We start from the raw sequence: 19,960 nt of genomic DNA, 5'->3' as shown, positions 1-19,960 counted from the left end.
GTTTCTGTGTCATCAATGAGTGATTGGTCACTAAATTTGGAGCCACTAACAGTCTTTACATGTGACTAGAATTTCTTTGAGTTTTATGAGAGATATTTCGACAATATTCTGCTTAGTTGCTCAAGGGTCCGCGCGTTGTTCTTTTATAAGTTCCTCCAGCGAATATATACCATGGATGGTGATTCCTCTCATGAACTGTTCTAATAGACTCGTATCTATGCAGTTGATGGTCAATTACTCTCTTAAAAATGAGTCACTGATTTTCTACGTGTTTCTACCCGTCAAATACGTGTTTCAAGTTCCTTACTGAGAAATAATACTTCTCCTACTTTCTCTAGATTGCTGGCATTTAAATCTTTCTAATTGTTTTAGTATCCCATTGTACTTCAGTAATCTTTGTTACTACAACTGCCTCATGGTCACTGATAGCAGTATCATTGTGGTCGTCCTCAAAAAAGATATGTCTGTTTCTTGTCATCACATCAAATACATTTCCATCACGAACAGACTTCCGAACTGTCTGTTCTGGGTAATTTTCACGAAACGCATTTAGTATTCTTTCCCAGGATTTCTTGTCACTCTCATCACTTATAAAACTGTAATTATCGCAATTGATTGTCGAATGCTTGAAGCCTCTTCTGATGATGACGGTATGGTTGGGTAACATGGATGCTATGGTGACAAGTACAACACCTCAATTTAGCATTAATCCAGCCTTTCAATGTAGATTTAAGTTGACTCCAAAAATGACAGTGCTATCAGTTTCGTAATTTTACGGGATTTGTGTACATAGTATTACGTGAATTCTCATGCTTTTAAGGAGCGATTCAAACCCTGGTATTTTGTTGCTACTTTTTCGGCAGTTGATCAATGGGGCTTTAATACTCTCGACCCTGGATGACAGTGCTTTGTATCGTACACAACTATCATCGTCTGGACCGGACAGTGAATGACCTAATTTAAAAATCTCATATGTGCACTTGACACACACACAGCGAGCTACTTCGGATGAGAGTTTCCATTTTATTCATCACCAGGTTGCCACGATATCTTCTGGGAGCAATGCTGGATACTGCGAACTTGGTTGAAACTTCGTGAGCATCGCCGGTCTTCTAGAAGTCCTTCGGCAGTCACTGGAATGAAAGAGTATGACATCGGAGCACGACCAAAGGGGTCTGTAGTTCCAACATACTCCACAATCTGCAGCTGGTTGCACCCTGCTCTCTGAATGGCAGCCGAAACAGCCTGCAGGCATATGCAATGAATTTCCAAGGCGATCCCGTCCATTTCTGCCATTTCCTCAGGGGGTATTATTATCTGACATACGTTTGAATCTCCGTGACACTGGACACTGGAGATTTCCAAACAGTCGTAATGAGTCTCACTAACTCAGTTTCAGTTTCAAGGGCAGAAAGCACCACAAAGTTGTTGGTTGGAAGCCTAATGTTTTGAGTACTCTCTGGTTCTTGCCTCCTCTGTACAGGGCACCTCGCACTACCACTAAGACGTCACTCTCGGTTAAGTGAGAGACTGATAATGGATTCTGTACTTCCTGTACAGCAGTCTCCAGCCACAGGAGATGACAGTACTTATGGTACATTTGTTGTCTCTGGCACACATATCTCAGCTAAAGTAATTTAATAAAATAAAACTAGGTCTAACATGATCTGAAACGTGTGAAATGGCCCACAGGTTTTATATCAGTGAATTATTATTTCCAGAGTTTTAAAAACAAACAGAATTAGTATTTCCCTCGATTAAGCGATGAAGAAAGGAAAGGAAATGAGTGGAAGGAATCATTACCGGGCTTCTACAATTTCCGACATGGTTTCTCATACAATCGAATAATTAGTTTAATATGTAACAAGTAAATGAGATTTTTAAAAATTCCCGATTCACTTGTCGCGTGAAATCTGGGTAAAATCTCCAGCTTTTGACAAGATTTTCCGTCGTACTGTAACCTCAGTAATAGGCACGTTGACACAGTAGAAATGATACAGATGTAAAAATGATTGTAAAATGGTTTTCAACAGGCAGTCTCTTGCTCGAAATTCATTTTATGGATAACAGTTGATACTGCGCTGGTCATAAAGGCAAGGAGTTAACAGATAGATTGGATAACTCAAATCTTTCATGCGAATTTGTATCAGTCTCAAAACTCTAATTAAAACATGAGTATATTTAGAATGGGCTTCCAACAACGATTATGTCTCGTGCCATTGAAACTTTCGAGGCAAACCACGTACTTTAATGATTCACGTTCCTAGATGCCTTAGGGTACAATGTTATGACCTGATTCACCTGAGAAAAAGGAAGACTTCATTGTGATAAAGCGTGTCGTAAAATTAAGGCGTCGGGATTATCAGCGATATTCTCTGAGGCAGTGTTTGGAAGTATGAATCATTTTAACGACAACGTCATGATACTTCGATATATTCGTTTCATTACTGCCTTCTCCTGTATTCATGCTTCACACAAATCCATAGCTCCTATGGTAACTTCTTATAATTGTTTTTCTGATATTTATGTTTATATTCGTATTTTTTCACGTTATCAGGTGGTTACTATCACAGAAAGAATTGTGATGGTCCTTCTTTATCTATTCCAGTACCGAGATAGATAGGTCATCCATCTCTAAAACAGATGTACCGTAATTTACGATTAAGATACCCAGTATATTTACTAACTGCACATACCCTCACCTCAATTTTCTTTTTGTTTATGAGCACATCATAGCCGTTAGCTAGAGCATGTTCCTTTTCATTCAGCACCCGACTCAGCTCCTGTTACGACTATCGTTCTCGACTCGCAGGAGCGTGGCAGACTGATTTTTTTTTCTCGACTTCCTTTTTTGTTTCAGATACCTCATCGTATTCATGCGTAACCATGGGAGTCGATATTAGGAATGACTGTGACGGAGTTTCCAATTCCGGCATTCTCCTAATGACCAAGAGGCCTCCCTAAAACCTTTGTCGGCCTGGGGTACTGGAGCTGTTTAAATTTATTTATCTCCATTGTTGCAGATAAAAATATAAACCTTGTGCGTCGGTCTGTAGGTATGCAATGTGCTGTGTGTGTCTGTGGGTCTTTGTCGTCATCGAAATGTATCATGTTGAATTTCTCTCTATGACAAACAAATCCCTTATCGAGAGAGATATTTTACTTCCCCCGTTATTTCTTCAGTGTATTTCGCGGACGCCGCAAGCTGCTCGACGCACTCACCGGCAGGTGTGACGTTGCGGCTGGAGGCGAGGCGCTGCTCGCACTGGAGTCTCCGCTGCACCAGCTCCCACTCCAGCGCCGAGTCCTGCTGGAAGCTGCCGTTCACGCCCACCATCACCGACTGAAACAAAAAGGGCCGCGTTACTTCTTAACTCAGTGCGACGTCTTATGTACGTAACACCACGGCATACCGTGATCAATTTAGGTCACACATGTCTAAATAGCAAATCTATGGCTGAAATAGTGTCTCATTATGGGTTTTGTCCAATGAGGCATTGTAAATAACATGAATACTAACTAGTTGATGCGGCAGTTTCCAGAAGTTGCTCATCTGAGACACTGTAGTAGGCATTCAGTCGTCATTATCAGTGACAGTTGATCACTTACGTTGTCTGATGCAGAATGGTTGCAATTCGCTCAGACAACGCATCACAAGTGTAGATCTCCGTCAGATAATAAGTTATAGAAGTTCATCTTTCCTGAATGTACTCGAACTATTAATTTCGAAGAACTCGGATAGTCAAATACCTTCCTGTACAGCACCGTTCAGATGAAACTTAAATGGACGAGATATTACACTCTGCTTCATGTGTTTTTTCTCGCGACCAGCCTTCTCCTGGTCAAGCGCCGTCGAATGATGGTGCGAATGCGGGCTCTACTACCGAGTCCGTTTTAATGAACAGTTGCAAGTAAAGCATACAAACAAATGTGTGGCGTCAGTACTCAAGAAATGGATATAGCTATTTTCGCTCAGTTCAGATGTAATCCAACATGGCGGCTGCTCGTTTCGTGGCACAGAAATATCAATGGTCTGCAAAATTTAAAGACTGACTTTCGCGTGTTGTTTCACGACCAATTAATACAGCTCGATGTTACATGTACCGTACTGAGAAAGAAATGCTACAGTACACTGCAGAAGGTAACAGAGACATATACACAAAGAGTCGAATAGAAATGAGACTTTTATGTAGCAACAAAAATTTCTCTGCTGTCACCGCGGTTTATGACGGTCCTCTGGACATTACAGAAGACTAGACAGGCTTCTCACTAGGGTGTGTTATCACCAGGAATGGCAAAGCGTGCTCTTGAAAGTACTCTCATGCTAGCCACAAGGTTGGGAAGAGGTTCTTGTCGAAGGACTTTCCATTCCTGCATCAGCATGGTTCAGAGGTGCTGCATGGTCGTTTATGCATAAGGACGTGAAGCAGTACGTCTTCCAAACGCGTCCCACAGGCGGTGGATGCGATTTAAGACGGGGGATGGACAAGCCAATCAATTCGACGAATACCTCCGCATTCCAAGAGCTGCTACACCTGTGCTGTTTGATGCGGTCGCGTATTGCCATCCATAGGGCCGAACGCACCACTGAAAAGACGCACCTGGTAGGAGGATTACAGCGTTACAATAACGTTTACTGGTGGGAGTACGTTGTTCAAAGATCTGTAGGTCAGTATGCCCATATAACCTTTCTGCCATCCCACACCATAATACTTGGAATACCAAAACTGTAATGTTCGACAATGTCTCTGGGTTCATTCCGTGTTCCCGCCTCTCGCCATATGAGGAACGTCCAGAATCGCCTAACATGATCGTTACGTAAAGTCAGTGAAAAAACAACGATGGCTATTTTATTGAAATAACCGGTTTCGAGCTAGTATTAGGCCATCTTAAGACAGCACCGTCAGCTGAATTTGACGATGCCTAGAACAGTCAGTCAACCACAGTCGCTGAAATTCCAGTTTCAGCGACTGGGGTCAACTTACTTTTCTAGGCATCGTCAACTCCAGCTGATGGTGCTGTCAGTAGATGCCAAAAGGTTAGGTCGAAATCGGTCATTGTAATAAAATAACCATCGCGTTCAGGACCGTTTATTCCCTGATTTTATATAGCTTACAAGATGGCTATTTCCCAAAAACGTTACCAAATATTATGATCGTTATGATTGTCCAGGTGTTAAGGCATGGGTTGGCATAATTTTATTTGGACATACTGATCTCAAACTCTTTGAACGACGTACTCTCACCAGTCACAGTTACTGTCGCACTACAAACCACACACATGTCCGTTTTCTCAGGGGTGCATTCGGTCCTGACTTCATTTTTAGGGATGACAGTGCGCTCCCGCTTCGAGTAGCGCAGGTGGAGCAGTTCTTGGAACGAGAGGTTATTCGGAAAAAGGACTGGCCCCCAAGTTCCTACCACTGAGATCCCTTCGAGCATGTGTGGACAGCATTGGGAAGATAAGCTGCAGCACGTCAAAGTGCTCCAACGACTATCCAACAGGCGTCAACCACGCTGGTGGAAGAACATAAAAACATCTCACCAACCTTGTCGCTACCATGAGAGCACGTTGCAGAGCAGACGATGCCATCCGTTTTGATAAAACACCCTATTTAGAACCACGCCCCGTCTTCTGTGATGTCCGGGCGAACGTCATGAAACGCGCTGACAGGAGCGTATATTATTGACTTTGTATAAAAGTCTCATTTCTGTTCGCCGGCCGGTGTGGCCGAGCGGTTCTAGGCACTTCAGTGTGGAACCGCGCGACCGCTACGGTCGCAGGTTCGAATCCTGCCTAGGACATGGATGTGTGTGATGTCGTTAGGTTTAAGCAGTTCTAAGTTCTAGGGGACTGATGGCCTCAGACGTTAAGTCCCAAAGTGCTCAGAGCCATTTGAACCATCATTTCTGTTCGACTATTTGCGTATTTCTTCACTTACCTTCTGTTACCAGCATAGGAGCATGTTTCAGAGAATGCACTGACGTCAGTAGTGACAACACACAATTAAGAACTACGTCCCGTCTTTTGTAATGTCAAGGGAACCATCATAAATACCAATGACTTCAGTGTAATTATTATCTTCGAATAAAAGTGTTGTATCTCTCTTCTCATTGCCTATTTGAGTTACTTTCTGTAGGCCTAGTATACCGTAGGAGTTCTTTCTATGTGCGGCCCAAATTTTGTCGAGCTCTTTCTTGGCAGTGGCACACCATGTGAAAGTTTCACACACACGTGATTTTGTATCCTATTAGAATGAAGCGCACGCAAGAAGGCGTCTGACCGAACTCTGTGCTCAGAGAGGAATGGAGAAGACGTTACCACGTCAGCGCGCTGTTACCTCGGACTAAGGACGACTGCTGAGTATGGTGCTCAATTACGCACCCATAGCAATGCCGCTGTTAGCAACACATGCATTTTACTGTATTACACACTGATGATAAAAAATATTATGACCACCTGTTTGACAGCGTGTTGATCCATCTTTGGAAAGCATCATACGTGCTACTTTGTGTGGCATGGATTCGGTAAGTCCTAGAAAGATTTTCCGGTAGTACGTGGCGCCCGATGTACGTAATTCTCGTAAATTATGCGCCAGAGGTTTGTGGGCGAGTAGCTGGTGTCCGACAGTGCCGTACTTGTGCTCTTTCAGGTACAGATAAGGTGAATTTATTGGCTAGGGTATCAATGGCAGTCCACTGCCGTGATCCTCAAATCACCGTAGCATGACTATGGTGGCTGTAACATGGACACTTCTCCCCTTGGTAGAGGCATCACCTTCGGGGAACACATTAAGCATGAATGATGCTTGTGTTCTGTAGTAATGTGCACGTAGTCCACAGTAGGCCTGCTGTAAAATAACGATATACCGATATCTTTCACCATTGTATGTCTGCGATATTATTTCCTATGATATATCGATATCTAGTCGCAATATCGAGCGTCGATATACTGAATTTATTTACATCTTTTTCACAGTTTTTGGTAAATGTTTGAAGTGGTTCTTTTGAATTTGTATGTAGAAAGTAATTTTACTTTCATTGTCCGAAGGAGTCTTACGACTTTTGAGATTCCATCACGTACACTGTGTCTCTTTGACTGTGTGAAGCAAGTATATCCGCCTCAAAAGAAGTCCGACTGCACCCGCGCTTGAGGGTGTTAGGGGTTAATTTGCAGGTATTTTACTGGTGACTAAGGACAGTGTACTCAACAACACTATATGATTATTCACTTAACTTTTCGGAGAAATAACTATAGCTATTAGCAGATGAATGTTTTTAAATTAGTTAGCACTTCAAAGTATATGTGACAAGAGCAAACCATTGTAGCTTATTTTCTCCTCTACAGTACGTCCGATGTTGAGGTGTGAAAGCGTGGACGGTAAAACAGCAATGCTACACTGACAGGTGCAGTCCACTTAGTGGTGCAGTTCATACCGCACACTAAACATTGGGCAATAAATTAAGTGATGTGTTTGTGGGAAGGCTGTTACACGCAGAGTAAAAGAAACTAACACGCAGAAGTGGGTACATATCAAGTACGAATTATCACAATATCAATACTTATATCCCAAACACCGTGTATATACACATCAACGGAAAAAATTCGCTGCTCCAAGAACGACATGTGCGACATAGCCGACAGACGGTACATATCAAGTACGAATGGTCACAATGTCTATACTTATATCCCAAACACCGTGTATATACACATCAACGGAAAAAATTCGCAGCTCCAAGAACGACTTGTGTGACATAGCCGACAGTCGGTACATATCAAGTACGAATGATCACAATATCTATACTTATATCCCAAACAACGTGTATATAGACATCAACAGAAAAAATTCGCAGCTCCAAGAACGACTTGTGTGACATAGCCGACAGTCGGTACATATCAAGTACGAATGGTCACAATATCTATACTTATATCCCAAACACCGTGTATATAGACATCAACAGAAAAAATTCGCAGCTCCAAGAACGACTTGTGAGACATAGCCGACAGTCGGTACATATCAAGTACGAATGGTCACATTATCTATACTTATATCCCAAACACCGTGTATATACATATCAACGGAAAAATTTCGCAGCTCCAAGAACGACTTGTGCGACATAGCCAACAGTCGGTACATATCAAGTACGAATGGTCACAATGTCTATACTTATATCCCAAACACCGTGTATATACACATCAACGGAAAAAATTCGCAGCTCCAAGAACGACTTGTGTGACATAGCCGACAGTCGGTACATATCAAGTACGAATGATCACAATATCTATACTTATATCCCAAACAACGTGTATATACACATCAACGGAAAAAATTCGCAGCTCCAAGAACGACTTGTGCGACATAGCCGACAGACGGTACATATCAAGTACGAATGGTCACAATATCTATACTTATATCACAAACACCGTGTATATACACATCAACGGAAAAAATTCGCAGCTCCAAGAACGACATGTGCGACATAGCCGACAGTCGGTACATATCAAGTACGAATGGTCACAATGTCTATACTTATATCCCAAACACCGTGTTTATACACATCAACGGAAAAAATTCGAAGCTCCAAGAACGAATTGTGCGACATAGGCGACAGTCGGTACATATCAAATACGAATGATCACAATATCTATACTTATATCCCAAACACCGTGTATATACACATCAACGGAAAAAATTCGCAGCTCCAGGAACGACTTGTGCGACATAGCCGACAGACGGTACATATCAAGTACGAATGGTCACAATATCTATACTTATATCCCAAACACCGTGTATATACACATCAACGGAAAAAATTCGCAGCTCCAAGAACGACTTGTGCGACATAGCCGACAGTCGGTACATATCAAGTACGAATGGTCACAATATATATACTTATACCACAAACACCGTGTATATACACATCAACGGCAAAAATTCGCAGCTCCAAGAACGACTTGTGCGACACAGCCGACAGTCGGTACATATCAAGTATGAATGGTCACAATGTCTATACTTATATCCCAAACACCGTGTATATACACATCAACGGAAAAAATTCGCAGCTCCAAGAACGACTTGTGCGACATAGCCGACAGACGGTACATATCAGGTACGAATGGTCACAATATCTATACTTATATCAAAAACACCGTGTATATACACATCAACGGAAAAAATTCGCAGCTCCAAGAACTACTTGTGCGACATAGCCGACAGTCGGTACATATCAAGAACGAATGGTCACAATGTCTATACTTATATCCCAAACACCGTGTATACACACATCAACGGAAAAAATTCGCAGCTCCAAGAACGAATTGTGCGACATAGCCGACAGTCGGTACATATCAGGTACGAATGATCACAATATCTATACTTATATCCCATACACCGTGTATGTACACATCAACAGAAAAAATTCGCAGCTCCAAGAACGACTTGTGCGACATAGCCGACAGTCGGTACATATCAAGTACGAATGGTCACAATATCTATACTTATATCCCAAACAACGTGTATATACACATCAACAGAAAAAATTCGCAGCTCCAAGAACGACTTGTGCGACATAGAAGACAGTCGGTACATATCAAGTACGAATGGTCACATTATCTATACTTATATCCCAAACACCGTGTATATACACATCAACGGAAAAAATTCGCAGCTCCACGAACGACTTGTGCGACATAGCCGACAGTCGGTACATATTAAGTACGAATGGTCACAATATCTATACTTATATCCCAAACACGGTGTATATACACATCAACGGAAAAAATTCGCAGCTCCAAGAACGACTTGTGCGACATAGCCGACAGTCGGTACATATCATGTACGAATGGTCACAATATCTATACTTATAACCCAAACACCGTTTATGTACATATCAATGGAAAAAATTTGCAGCTCCAAGAACGACTTGCGCGACATAGTAGACAGTCGGTACATATCAAGTACGAATGATGACAATATCTATACCTATATCCCAAACACCGTGTATATACACATCAACGGAAAGAATTCGCAGCACCAAGAACGAATTGTGCGACATAGCCGACAGTTGGTACATATCAAGTACGAATGGTCACAATATCTATACTTATATCCCAAACACCGTGTATATACACATCAACGGAAAAAATTCGCAACCGCAAGAACGACTTGTGCGACATAGCCGACAGTCGGTACATATCAAGTACGAATGGTCACAATATCTATACTTATATCCCAAACACCGTGTATATACACATCAACAGAAAAAATTCGCAGCTCCAAGAACGACTTGTGCGACATAGCCGACAGTCGGTACATATCAAGTACGAATGGTCACAATATGTATACTTATATCCCAAACACCGTGTATATACACATCAACGGAAAAAATTCGCAGCTCCAAGAACGACTTGTGCGACATAGCCGACAGTCGGTACATATCAAGTACGAATGATCACAATATCTATACTTATATCCCAAACACCGTGTATATACACATCAACGGAATAAATTCGCAGCTCCAAGAACGACTTGTGCGACATAGCCGACAGACGGTACATATCAAGTACGAATGGTCACAATATCTATACTTATATCCCAAACACCGTGTATATACACATCAACGGAAAAAATTCGCAGCTCCAAGAACGACATGTGCGACATAGCCAACAGTCGGTACATATCAAGTACGAATGGTCACAATATCTATCCTTATATCCCAAACACCGTGTATATACACATCAACGGAAAAAATTCGCAGCTCCAAGAACGACTTGTGCGACATAGCCGACAGTCGGTACATATCAAGTACGAATGGTCACAATGTCTATACTTATATCCCAAACACCGTGTTTATACACATCAACGGAAAAAATTCGCAGCTCCAGGAACGACTCGTGCGACATAGCCGACAGTCGGTACATATCAAGTACGAATGATCACAATTTCTATACTTATATCCCAAACACCGTGTATATACACATCAACGGAAAAAATTCGCAGCTCCAAGACGACTTGTGCGACGTAGCCGACAGACGGTACATATCTAGTACGAATGGTCACAATATCTATACTTATATACCAAACACCGTGTATATACACATCAATGGAAAAAATTCGCAGCTCCAAGAACGACTTGTGCGACATAGCCGACAGTCGGTACATATCAAGTACGAATGGTCACAATATCTATACTTATATCCCAAACACCGTGTATATACACATCAACGGAAAAAATTCGCAGCTCCAAGAACGAATTGTGCGACATAGCCGACAGTCGGTACATATCAAGTACGAATGGTCACAATATCTATACTTATATCAAAAACACCGTGTATATACATATCAACGGAAAAAATTCGCAGCTCCAAGAACGACTTGTGCGACATAGCAGACAGTCGGTACATATCAAGTGCGAATGGTCAAAATATCTATACTTATATCCCAAACACCATGTATATACACATCAACAGAAAATATTCGCAGCTCCAAAAACGACTTGTGCGACATAGCCGACAGTCGGTACATATCAAGTACGAATGTTCACAATATCTATACTTATATCCCAAACACCGTGTATATACACATCAACAGAAAAAATCCGCAGCTCCAAGAACTACTTGTGCGACATAGCCGACAGTCGGTACATATCAAGTACGAATGGTCACAATATCTATACTTATATCCCAAACACCGTGTATATACACATCAACAGAAAAAATTCGCAGCTCCAAGGACGACTTGTGCGACATAGAAGACAGTCGGTACATATCAAGTACGAATGGTCACATTATCTATACTTATATCCCAAACACCGTGTATATACACATCAACGGAAAAAATTAGCAGCTCCAAGAACGTCTTGTGCGACATAGCCGACAGTCGGTACATATTAAGTACGCATGGTCACAATATCTATACTTATATCCCAAACACGGTGTATATACACATCAACGGAAAAAATTCGCAGCTCCAAGAACGACTTGTGCGACATAGCCGACAGTCGGTATATATCATGTACGAATGGTAACAATATCTATACTTATATCCCAAACACCGCGTATGTACACATCAACGGAAAAAATTTGCAGCTCCAAGAACGACTGTCGCGACATAGTAGGCAGTCGGTACATATCAAGTACGAATGATGACAATATCTATACTTATATCCCAAACACCGTGTATATACACATCAACAGAAAAAATTCGCAGCTCCAAGAACGACTTGTGCGACATAGCCGACAGTCGGTACATATCAAGTACGAATGGTCACAATATCTATACTTATATCCCAAACACCGTGTATATACACATCAACGGAAAAAATTCGCAGCTCCAAGAACGACTTGTGCGACATAGCCGACAGTCGGTACATATCAAGTACGAATGGTCACAATATCTATACTTATATCCCAAACACAGTGTGTATACACATCAACAGAAAAAATTCGCAGCTCCAAGAACGACTTGTGCGACATAGCCGACAGTCGGTACATATCAAGTACGAATGATCACATTATCTATACTTATATCCCAAACTTCATGTATATACACCACATCAACGGAAAAAATTCGCAGCTCCAAGAACGACTTGTGAGAATAAGCCGACAGTCGGTACATATCAAGTACGAATGATCACAATATCTATACTTATATCCCAAACACCGTGTATATACACATCAACGGAAAAAATTCGCAACCGCAAGAACGACTTGTGCGACATAGCCGACAGTCGGTACATATCAAGTACGAATGGTCACAATATCTATACTTATATCCCAAACACCGTGTATATACACATCAACGGAAAGAATTCGCAGCACCAAGAACGAATTGTGCGACATAGCCGACAGTTGGTACATATCAAGTACGAATGGTCACAATATCTATACTTATATCCCAAACACCGTGTATATACACATCAACGGAAAAAATTCGCAACCGCAAGAACGACTTGTGCGACATAGCCGACAGTCGGTACATATCAAGTACGAATGGTCACAATATCTATACTTATATCCCAAACACCGTGTATATACACATCAACAGAAAAAATTCGCAGCTCCAAGAACGACTTGTGCGACATAGCCGACAGTCGGTACATATCAAGTACGAATGGTCACAATATGTATACTTATATCCCAAACACCGTGTATATACACATCAACGGAAAAAATTCGCAGCTCCAAGAACGACTTGTGCGACATAGCCGACAGTCGGTACATATCAAGTACGAATGATCACATTATCTATACTTATATCCCAAACTTCATGTATATACACCACATCAACGGAAAAAATTCGCAGCTCCAAGAACGACTTGTGAGAATAAGCCGACAGTCGGTACATATCAAGTACGAATGATCACAATATCTATACTTATATCCCAAACACCGTGTATATACACATCAACGGAAAAAATTCGCAACCGCAAGAACGACTTGTGCGACATAGCCGACAGTCGGTACATATCAAGTACGAATGGTCACAATATCTATACTTATATCCCAAACACCGTGTATATACACATCAACGGAAAGAATTCGCAGCACCAAGAACGAATTGTGCGACATAGCCGACAGTTGGTACATATCAAGTACGAATGGTCACAATATCTATACTTATATCCCAAACACCGTGTATATACACATCAACGGAAAAAATTCGCAACCGCAAGAACGACTTGTGCGACATAGCCGACAGTCGGTACATATCAAGTACGAATGGTCACAATATCTATACTTATATCCCAAACACCGTGTATATACACATCAACAGAAAAAATTCGCAGCTCCAAGAACGACTTGTGCGACATAGCCGACAGTCGGTACATATCAAGTACGAATGGTCACAATATGTATACTTATATCCCAAACACCGTGTATATACACATCAACGGAAAAAATTCGCAGCTCCAAGAACGACTTGTGCGACATAGCCGACAGTCGGTACATATCAAGTACGAATGATCACAATATCTATACTTATATCCCAAACACCGTGTATATACACATCAACGGAATAAATTCGCAGCTCCAAGAACGACTTGTGCGACATAGCCGACAGACGGTACATATCAAGTACGAATGGTCACAATATCTATACTTATATCCCAAACACCGTGTATATACACATCAACGGAAAAAATTCGCAGCTCCAAGAACGACATGTGCGACATAGCCAACAGTCGGTACATATCAAGTACGAATGGTCACAATATCTATACTTATATCCCAAAAACCGTGTATATACACATCAACGGAAAAAATTCGCAGCTCCAAGAACGACTTGTGCGACATAGCCGACAGTCGGTACATATCAAGTACGAATGGTCACAATGTCTATACTTATATCCCAAATACCGTGTTTATACACATCAACGGAAAAAATTCGCAGCTCCAGGAACGACTCGTGCGACATAGCCGACAGTCGGTACATATCAAGTACGAATGATCACAATATCTATACTTATATCCCAAACACCGTGTATATACACATCAACGGAAAAAATTCGCAGCTCCAAGACGACTTGTGCGACGTAGCCGACAGACGGTACATATCTAGTACGAATGGTCACAATATCTATACTTATATACCAAACACCGTGTATATACACATCAATGGAAAAAATTCGCAGCTCCAAGAACGACTTGTGCGACATAGCCGACAGTCGGTACATATCAAGTACGAATGGTCACAATATCTATACTTATATCCCAAACACCGTGTATATACACATCAACGGAAAAAATTCGCAGCTCCAAGAACGAATTGTGCGACATAGCCGACAGTCGGTACATATCAAGTACGAATGGTCACAATATCTATACTTATATCAAAAACACCGTGTATATACACATCAACGGAAAAAATTCGCAGCTCCAAGAACGACTTGTGCGACATAGCAGACAGTCGGTACATATCAAGTGCGAATGGTCAAAATATCTATACTTATATCCCAAACACCATGTATATACACATCAACAGAAAATATTCGCAGCTCCAAAAACGACTTGTGCGACATAGCCGACAGTCGGTACATATCAAGTACGAATGTTCACAATATCTATACTTATATCCCAAACACCGTGTATATACACATCAACAGAAAAAATCCGCAGCTCCAAGAACTACTTGTGCGACATAGCCGACAGTCGGTACATATCAAGTACGAATGGTCACAATATCTATACTTATATACCAAACACCGTGTATATACACATCAACAGAAAAAATTCGCAGCTCCAAGAACGACTTGTGCGACATAGAAGACAGTCGGTACATATCAAGTACGAATGGTCACATTATCTATACTTATATCCCAAACACCGTGTATATACACATCAACGGAAAAAATTAGCAGCTCCAAGAACGTCTTGTGCGACATAGCCGACAGTCGGTACATATTAAGTACGCATGGTCACAATATCTATACTTATATCCCAAACACGGTGTATATACACATCAACGGAAAAAATTCGCAGCTCCAAGAACGACTTGTGCGACATAGCCGACAGTCGGTATATATCATGTACGAATGGTAACAATATCTATACTTATATCCCAAACACCGCGTATGTACACATCAACGGAAAAAATTTGCAGCTCCAAGAACGACTGTCGCGACATAGTAGGCAGTCGGTACATATCAAGTACGAATGATGACAATATCTATACTTATATCCCAAACACCGTGTATATACACATCAACAGAAAAAATTCGCAGCTCCAAGAACGACTTGTGCGACATAGCCGACAGTCGGTACATATCAAGTACGAATGGTCACAATATCTATACTTATATCCCAAACACCGTGTATATACACATCAACGGAAAAAATTCGCAGCTCCAAGAACGACTTGTGCGACATAGCCGACAGTCGGTACATATCAAGTACGAATGGTCACAATATCTATACTTATATCCCAAACACAGTGTGTATACACATCAACAGAAAAAATTCGCAGCTCCAAGAACGACTTGTGCGACATAGCCGACAGTCGGTACATATCAAGTACGAATGATCACATTATCTATACTTATATCCCAAACTTCATGTATATACACCACATCAACGGAAAAAATTCGCAGCTCCAAGAACGACTTGTGAGAATAAGCCGACAGTCGGTACATATCAAGTACGAATGGTCACAATATCTATACTTATATCCCAAACACCGCGTATATACACATCAACAGAAATAATTCGCAGCTCCAAGAACGACTTGTGCGACATAGCCGACAGTCGGTACATATCAAGTACGAATGGTCACAATATCTATACTTATATCCCAAACACCGTGTATATACACATCAACGGAAAAAATTCGCAGCTCCAAGAACGACTTGTGTGACATAGCCGACAGTCGGTACATATCAAGTACGAATGATCACAATATCTATACTTATATCCCAATCACCGTGTATATACACATCAACGGAAAAAATTTGCAGCTCCAAGAACGACTTGTGCGACATAGCCGACAGTCGGTACATATCAAGTACGAATGGTCACAATATCTATGCTTATATCCCAAACACCGTGTATATACACATCAACGGAAAAAATTCGCAGCTCCAAGAACGACTTGTGCGACATAGCCGACAGTCGGTACATATCAAGTACGTATTGTCACAATGTCTATACTTATATCCCAAACACCGTGTATATTCACATCAACGGAAAAAATTCGCAGCTCCAAGAACGATTTGTGCGAAATAGCCGACAGTCCGTACATATCAAGTACGAATGGTCACAATGTCTATACTTATATCACAAACACCGTGTTTTCTACACATCAACTGAAAAAATTCACAGCTCCAAGAACGACTTGTGCGACATAGCCGACATTCGGTACATATCAAGTACGAATGGTCACAATATCTATACTTATATCCCAAACACCGTGTATATACACATCAACGCAAAAAATTCGCAGCTCCAAGAACGACTTGTGCAACATAGCCGATAGTCAGTACATATCAAGTACGAATGGTCACAATGTCTACACCTATATCCCAATCACCGTGTATTTACACATCAACGGAAAAAATTCGCAGCTCCAAGAACGACTTGTGCGACATAGCTGACAGTCGGTACATATCAAGTACGAATGACCACAATATCTATACTTATATCCCAAACTCCGTGTATATACACATCAATGGAAATAATTCGCAGCTCCAACAACGACTCGTGCGACATAGCCGACAGTCGGTACATATCAACTACGAATGATCACAATATCTATACTTATATCCCAAACACCGTGAATATACACATCAACGGAAAAAATTCGCAGCTCCAAGAACAACTTGTGCGACATAGCCGATAGTCGGTACATATCAAGTACGAATGGTCACAATGTCTATACTTATATCCCAAACACCGTGTATATACACATCAACGGAAAAATTCGCAGCTCCAAGAACGACTTGTGCGACATAGCCGACAGTCGGTACATATCAAGTACGAATGATCACAATATCTATACTTATATCCCAAACACCGTGTATATACACATCAATGGAAAAAATTCGCAGGACCAAGAACAACTTGTGTGACATAGCCGACAGACGGTAAATATCAAGTACGAATGGTCACAATATCTATACTTATATCCCAAACACCGTGTATATACACATCAACGGAAAAAATTTGCAGCTCCAAGAACGACTTGTGCGACATAGCCGACAGTCGGTACATATCAAGTACGAATGGTCACAATATCTATACTTATATCCCAATCACCGTGTATATACACATCAACGGAAAAAATTCGCAGCTCCAAGAACGAATTGTGCGACATAGCTGACAGTCGGTACATATCAAGTACGAATGGTCACAATATCTATACTTATATCAAAAACACCGTGTATATACACATCAACTGATAAAATTCGAAGCTCCAAGAACGACTTGTGCGGCATAGCCGAAAGTCGGTACATATCAAATACGAATGGTCACAATATCTATACTTATACCCCAAACTCCGTGTATATACACATCAACGGAAAAAATTCGCAGCTCCAAGAACGGCTTGTGCAACATAGCCGATAGTCAGTACATATCAAGTACGAATGGTCACAATGTCTATACTTATATCCCAAACACCGTGTATATACACATCAATGGAAATAATTCGCAGCTCCAAGAACGACTCGTGCGACATAGCCGACAGTCGGTACATATCAACTACGAATGATCACAATATCTATACTTATATCCCAAACACCGTGTATATACACATCAACGGAAAAAATTCGCAGCTCCAAGAACGACTTGTGCAACATAGCCGATAGTCAGTACATATCAAGTACGAATGGTCTCAATGTCTATACTTATATCCCAATCACCGTGTATTTACACATCAATGGAAAAAATTCGCAGCTCCAAGAACGACTTGTGCGACATAGCTGACAGTCGGTACATATCAACCACGAATGATCACAATATCTATACTTATATCCCAAACACCGTGTATATACACATCAACGGAAAAAATTCGCAGCTCCAATAACGACTTGTGCAACATAGCCGATAGTCAGTACATATCAAGTACGAATGGTCACAATGTCTATACTTATATCCCAATCACCGTGTATTTACACATCAACGGAAAAAATTCGCAGCTCCAAGAACGACTTGTGCGACATAGCTGACAGTCGGTACATATCAAGTACGAATGATCACAATATCTATACTTATATCCCAAACACCGTGTATATACACATCAATGGAAATAATTCGCAGCTCCAACAACGACTCGTGCGACATAGCCGACAGTCGGTACATATCAACTACGAATGATCACAATATCTATACTTATATCCCAAACACCGTGAATATACACATCAACGGAAAAAATTCGCAGCTCCAAGAACAACTTGTGCGACATAGCCGATAGTCGGTACATATCAAGTACGAATGGTCACAATGTCTATACTTATATCCCAAACACCGTGTATATACACATCAACGGAAAAATTCGCAGCTCCAAGAACGACTTGTGCGACATAGCCGACAGTCGGTACATATCAAGTACGAATGATCACAATATCTATACTTATATCCCAAACACCGTGTATATACACATCAATGGAAAAAATTCGCAGGACCAAGAACAACTTGTGTGACATAGCCGACAGACGGTACATATCAAGTACGAATGGTCACAATATCTATACTTATATCCCAAACACCGTGTATATACACATCAACGGAAAAAATTTGCAGCTCCAAGAACGACTTGTGCGACATAGCCGACAGTCGGTACATATCAAGTACGAATGGTCACAATATCTATACTTATATCCCAATCACCGTGTATATACACATCAACGGAAAAAATTCGCAGCTCCAAGAACGAATTGTGCGACATAGCTGACAGTCGGTACATATCAAGTACGAATGGTCACAATATCTATACTTATATCAAAAACACCGTGTATATACACATCAACTGATAAAATTCGAAGCTCCAAGAACGACTTGTGCGGCATAGCCGAAAGTCGGTACATATCAAATACGAATGGTCACAATATCTATACTTATACCCCAAACTCCGTGTATATACACATCAACGGAAAAATTTCGAAGCTCCAAAAACGGCTTGTGCAACATAGCCGATAGTCAGTACATATCAAGTACGAATGGTCACAATGTCTATACTTATATCCCAAACACCGTGTATATACACATCAATGGAAATAATTCGCAGCTCCAAGAACGACTCGTGCGACATAGCCGACAGTCGGTACATATCAACTACGAATGATCACAATATATATACTTATATCCCAAACACCGTGTATATACACATCAACGGAAAAAATTCGCAGCTCCAAGAACGACTTGTGCAACATAGCCGATAGTCAGTACATATCAAGTACGAATGGTCTCAATGTCTATACTTATATCCCAATCACCGTGTATTTACACATCAACGGAAAAAATTCGCAGC

At 41.2% G+C, this 19,960-nt stretch overlaps 1 protein-coding gene across 1 annotated transcript in view; it reads right to left on the bottom strand.

The window, feature by feature from the left end:
- The window catches only part of LOC126251709 (calcitonin gene-related peptide type 1 receptor-like), a 609,959-nt gene that overhangs the window by 287,345 nt on the left and 302,654 nt on the right, over positions 1-19,960 (bottom strand). The window contains exon 2 of the mRNA XM_049952302.1: positions 3,223-3,343. Within this exon, the coding sequence (XP_049808259.1) occupies positions 3,223-3,343 (121 nt within the window). The remainder of the gene's footprint in view (positions 1-3,222; positions 3,344-19,960) is intronic.

This window comes from Schistocerca nitens, chromosome 4, assembly GCF_023898315.1.
Source record: "Schistocerca nitens isolate TAMUIC-IGC-003100 chromosome 4, iqSchNite1.1, whole genome shotgun sequence".
Lineage (NCBI taxonomy): Eukaryota > Metazoa > Arthropoda > Insecta > Orthoptera > Acrididae > Schistocerca > Schistocerca nitens.
This window is presented reverse-complemented; position numbering and strand designations above follow the sequence as displayed.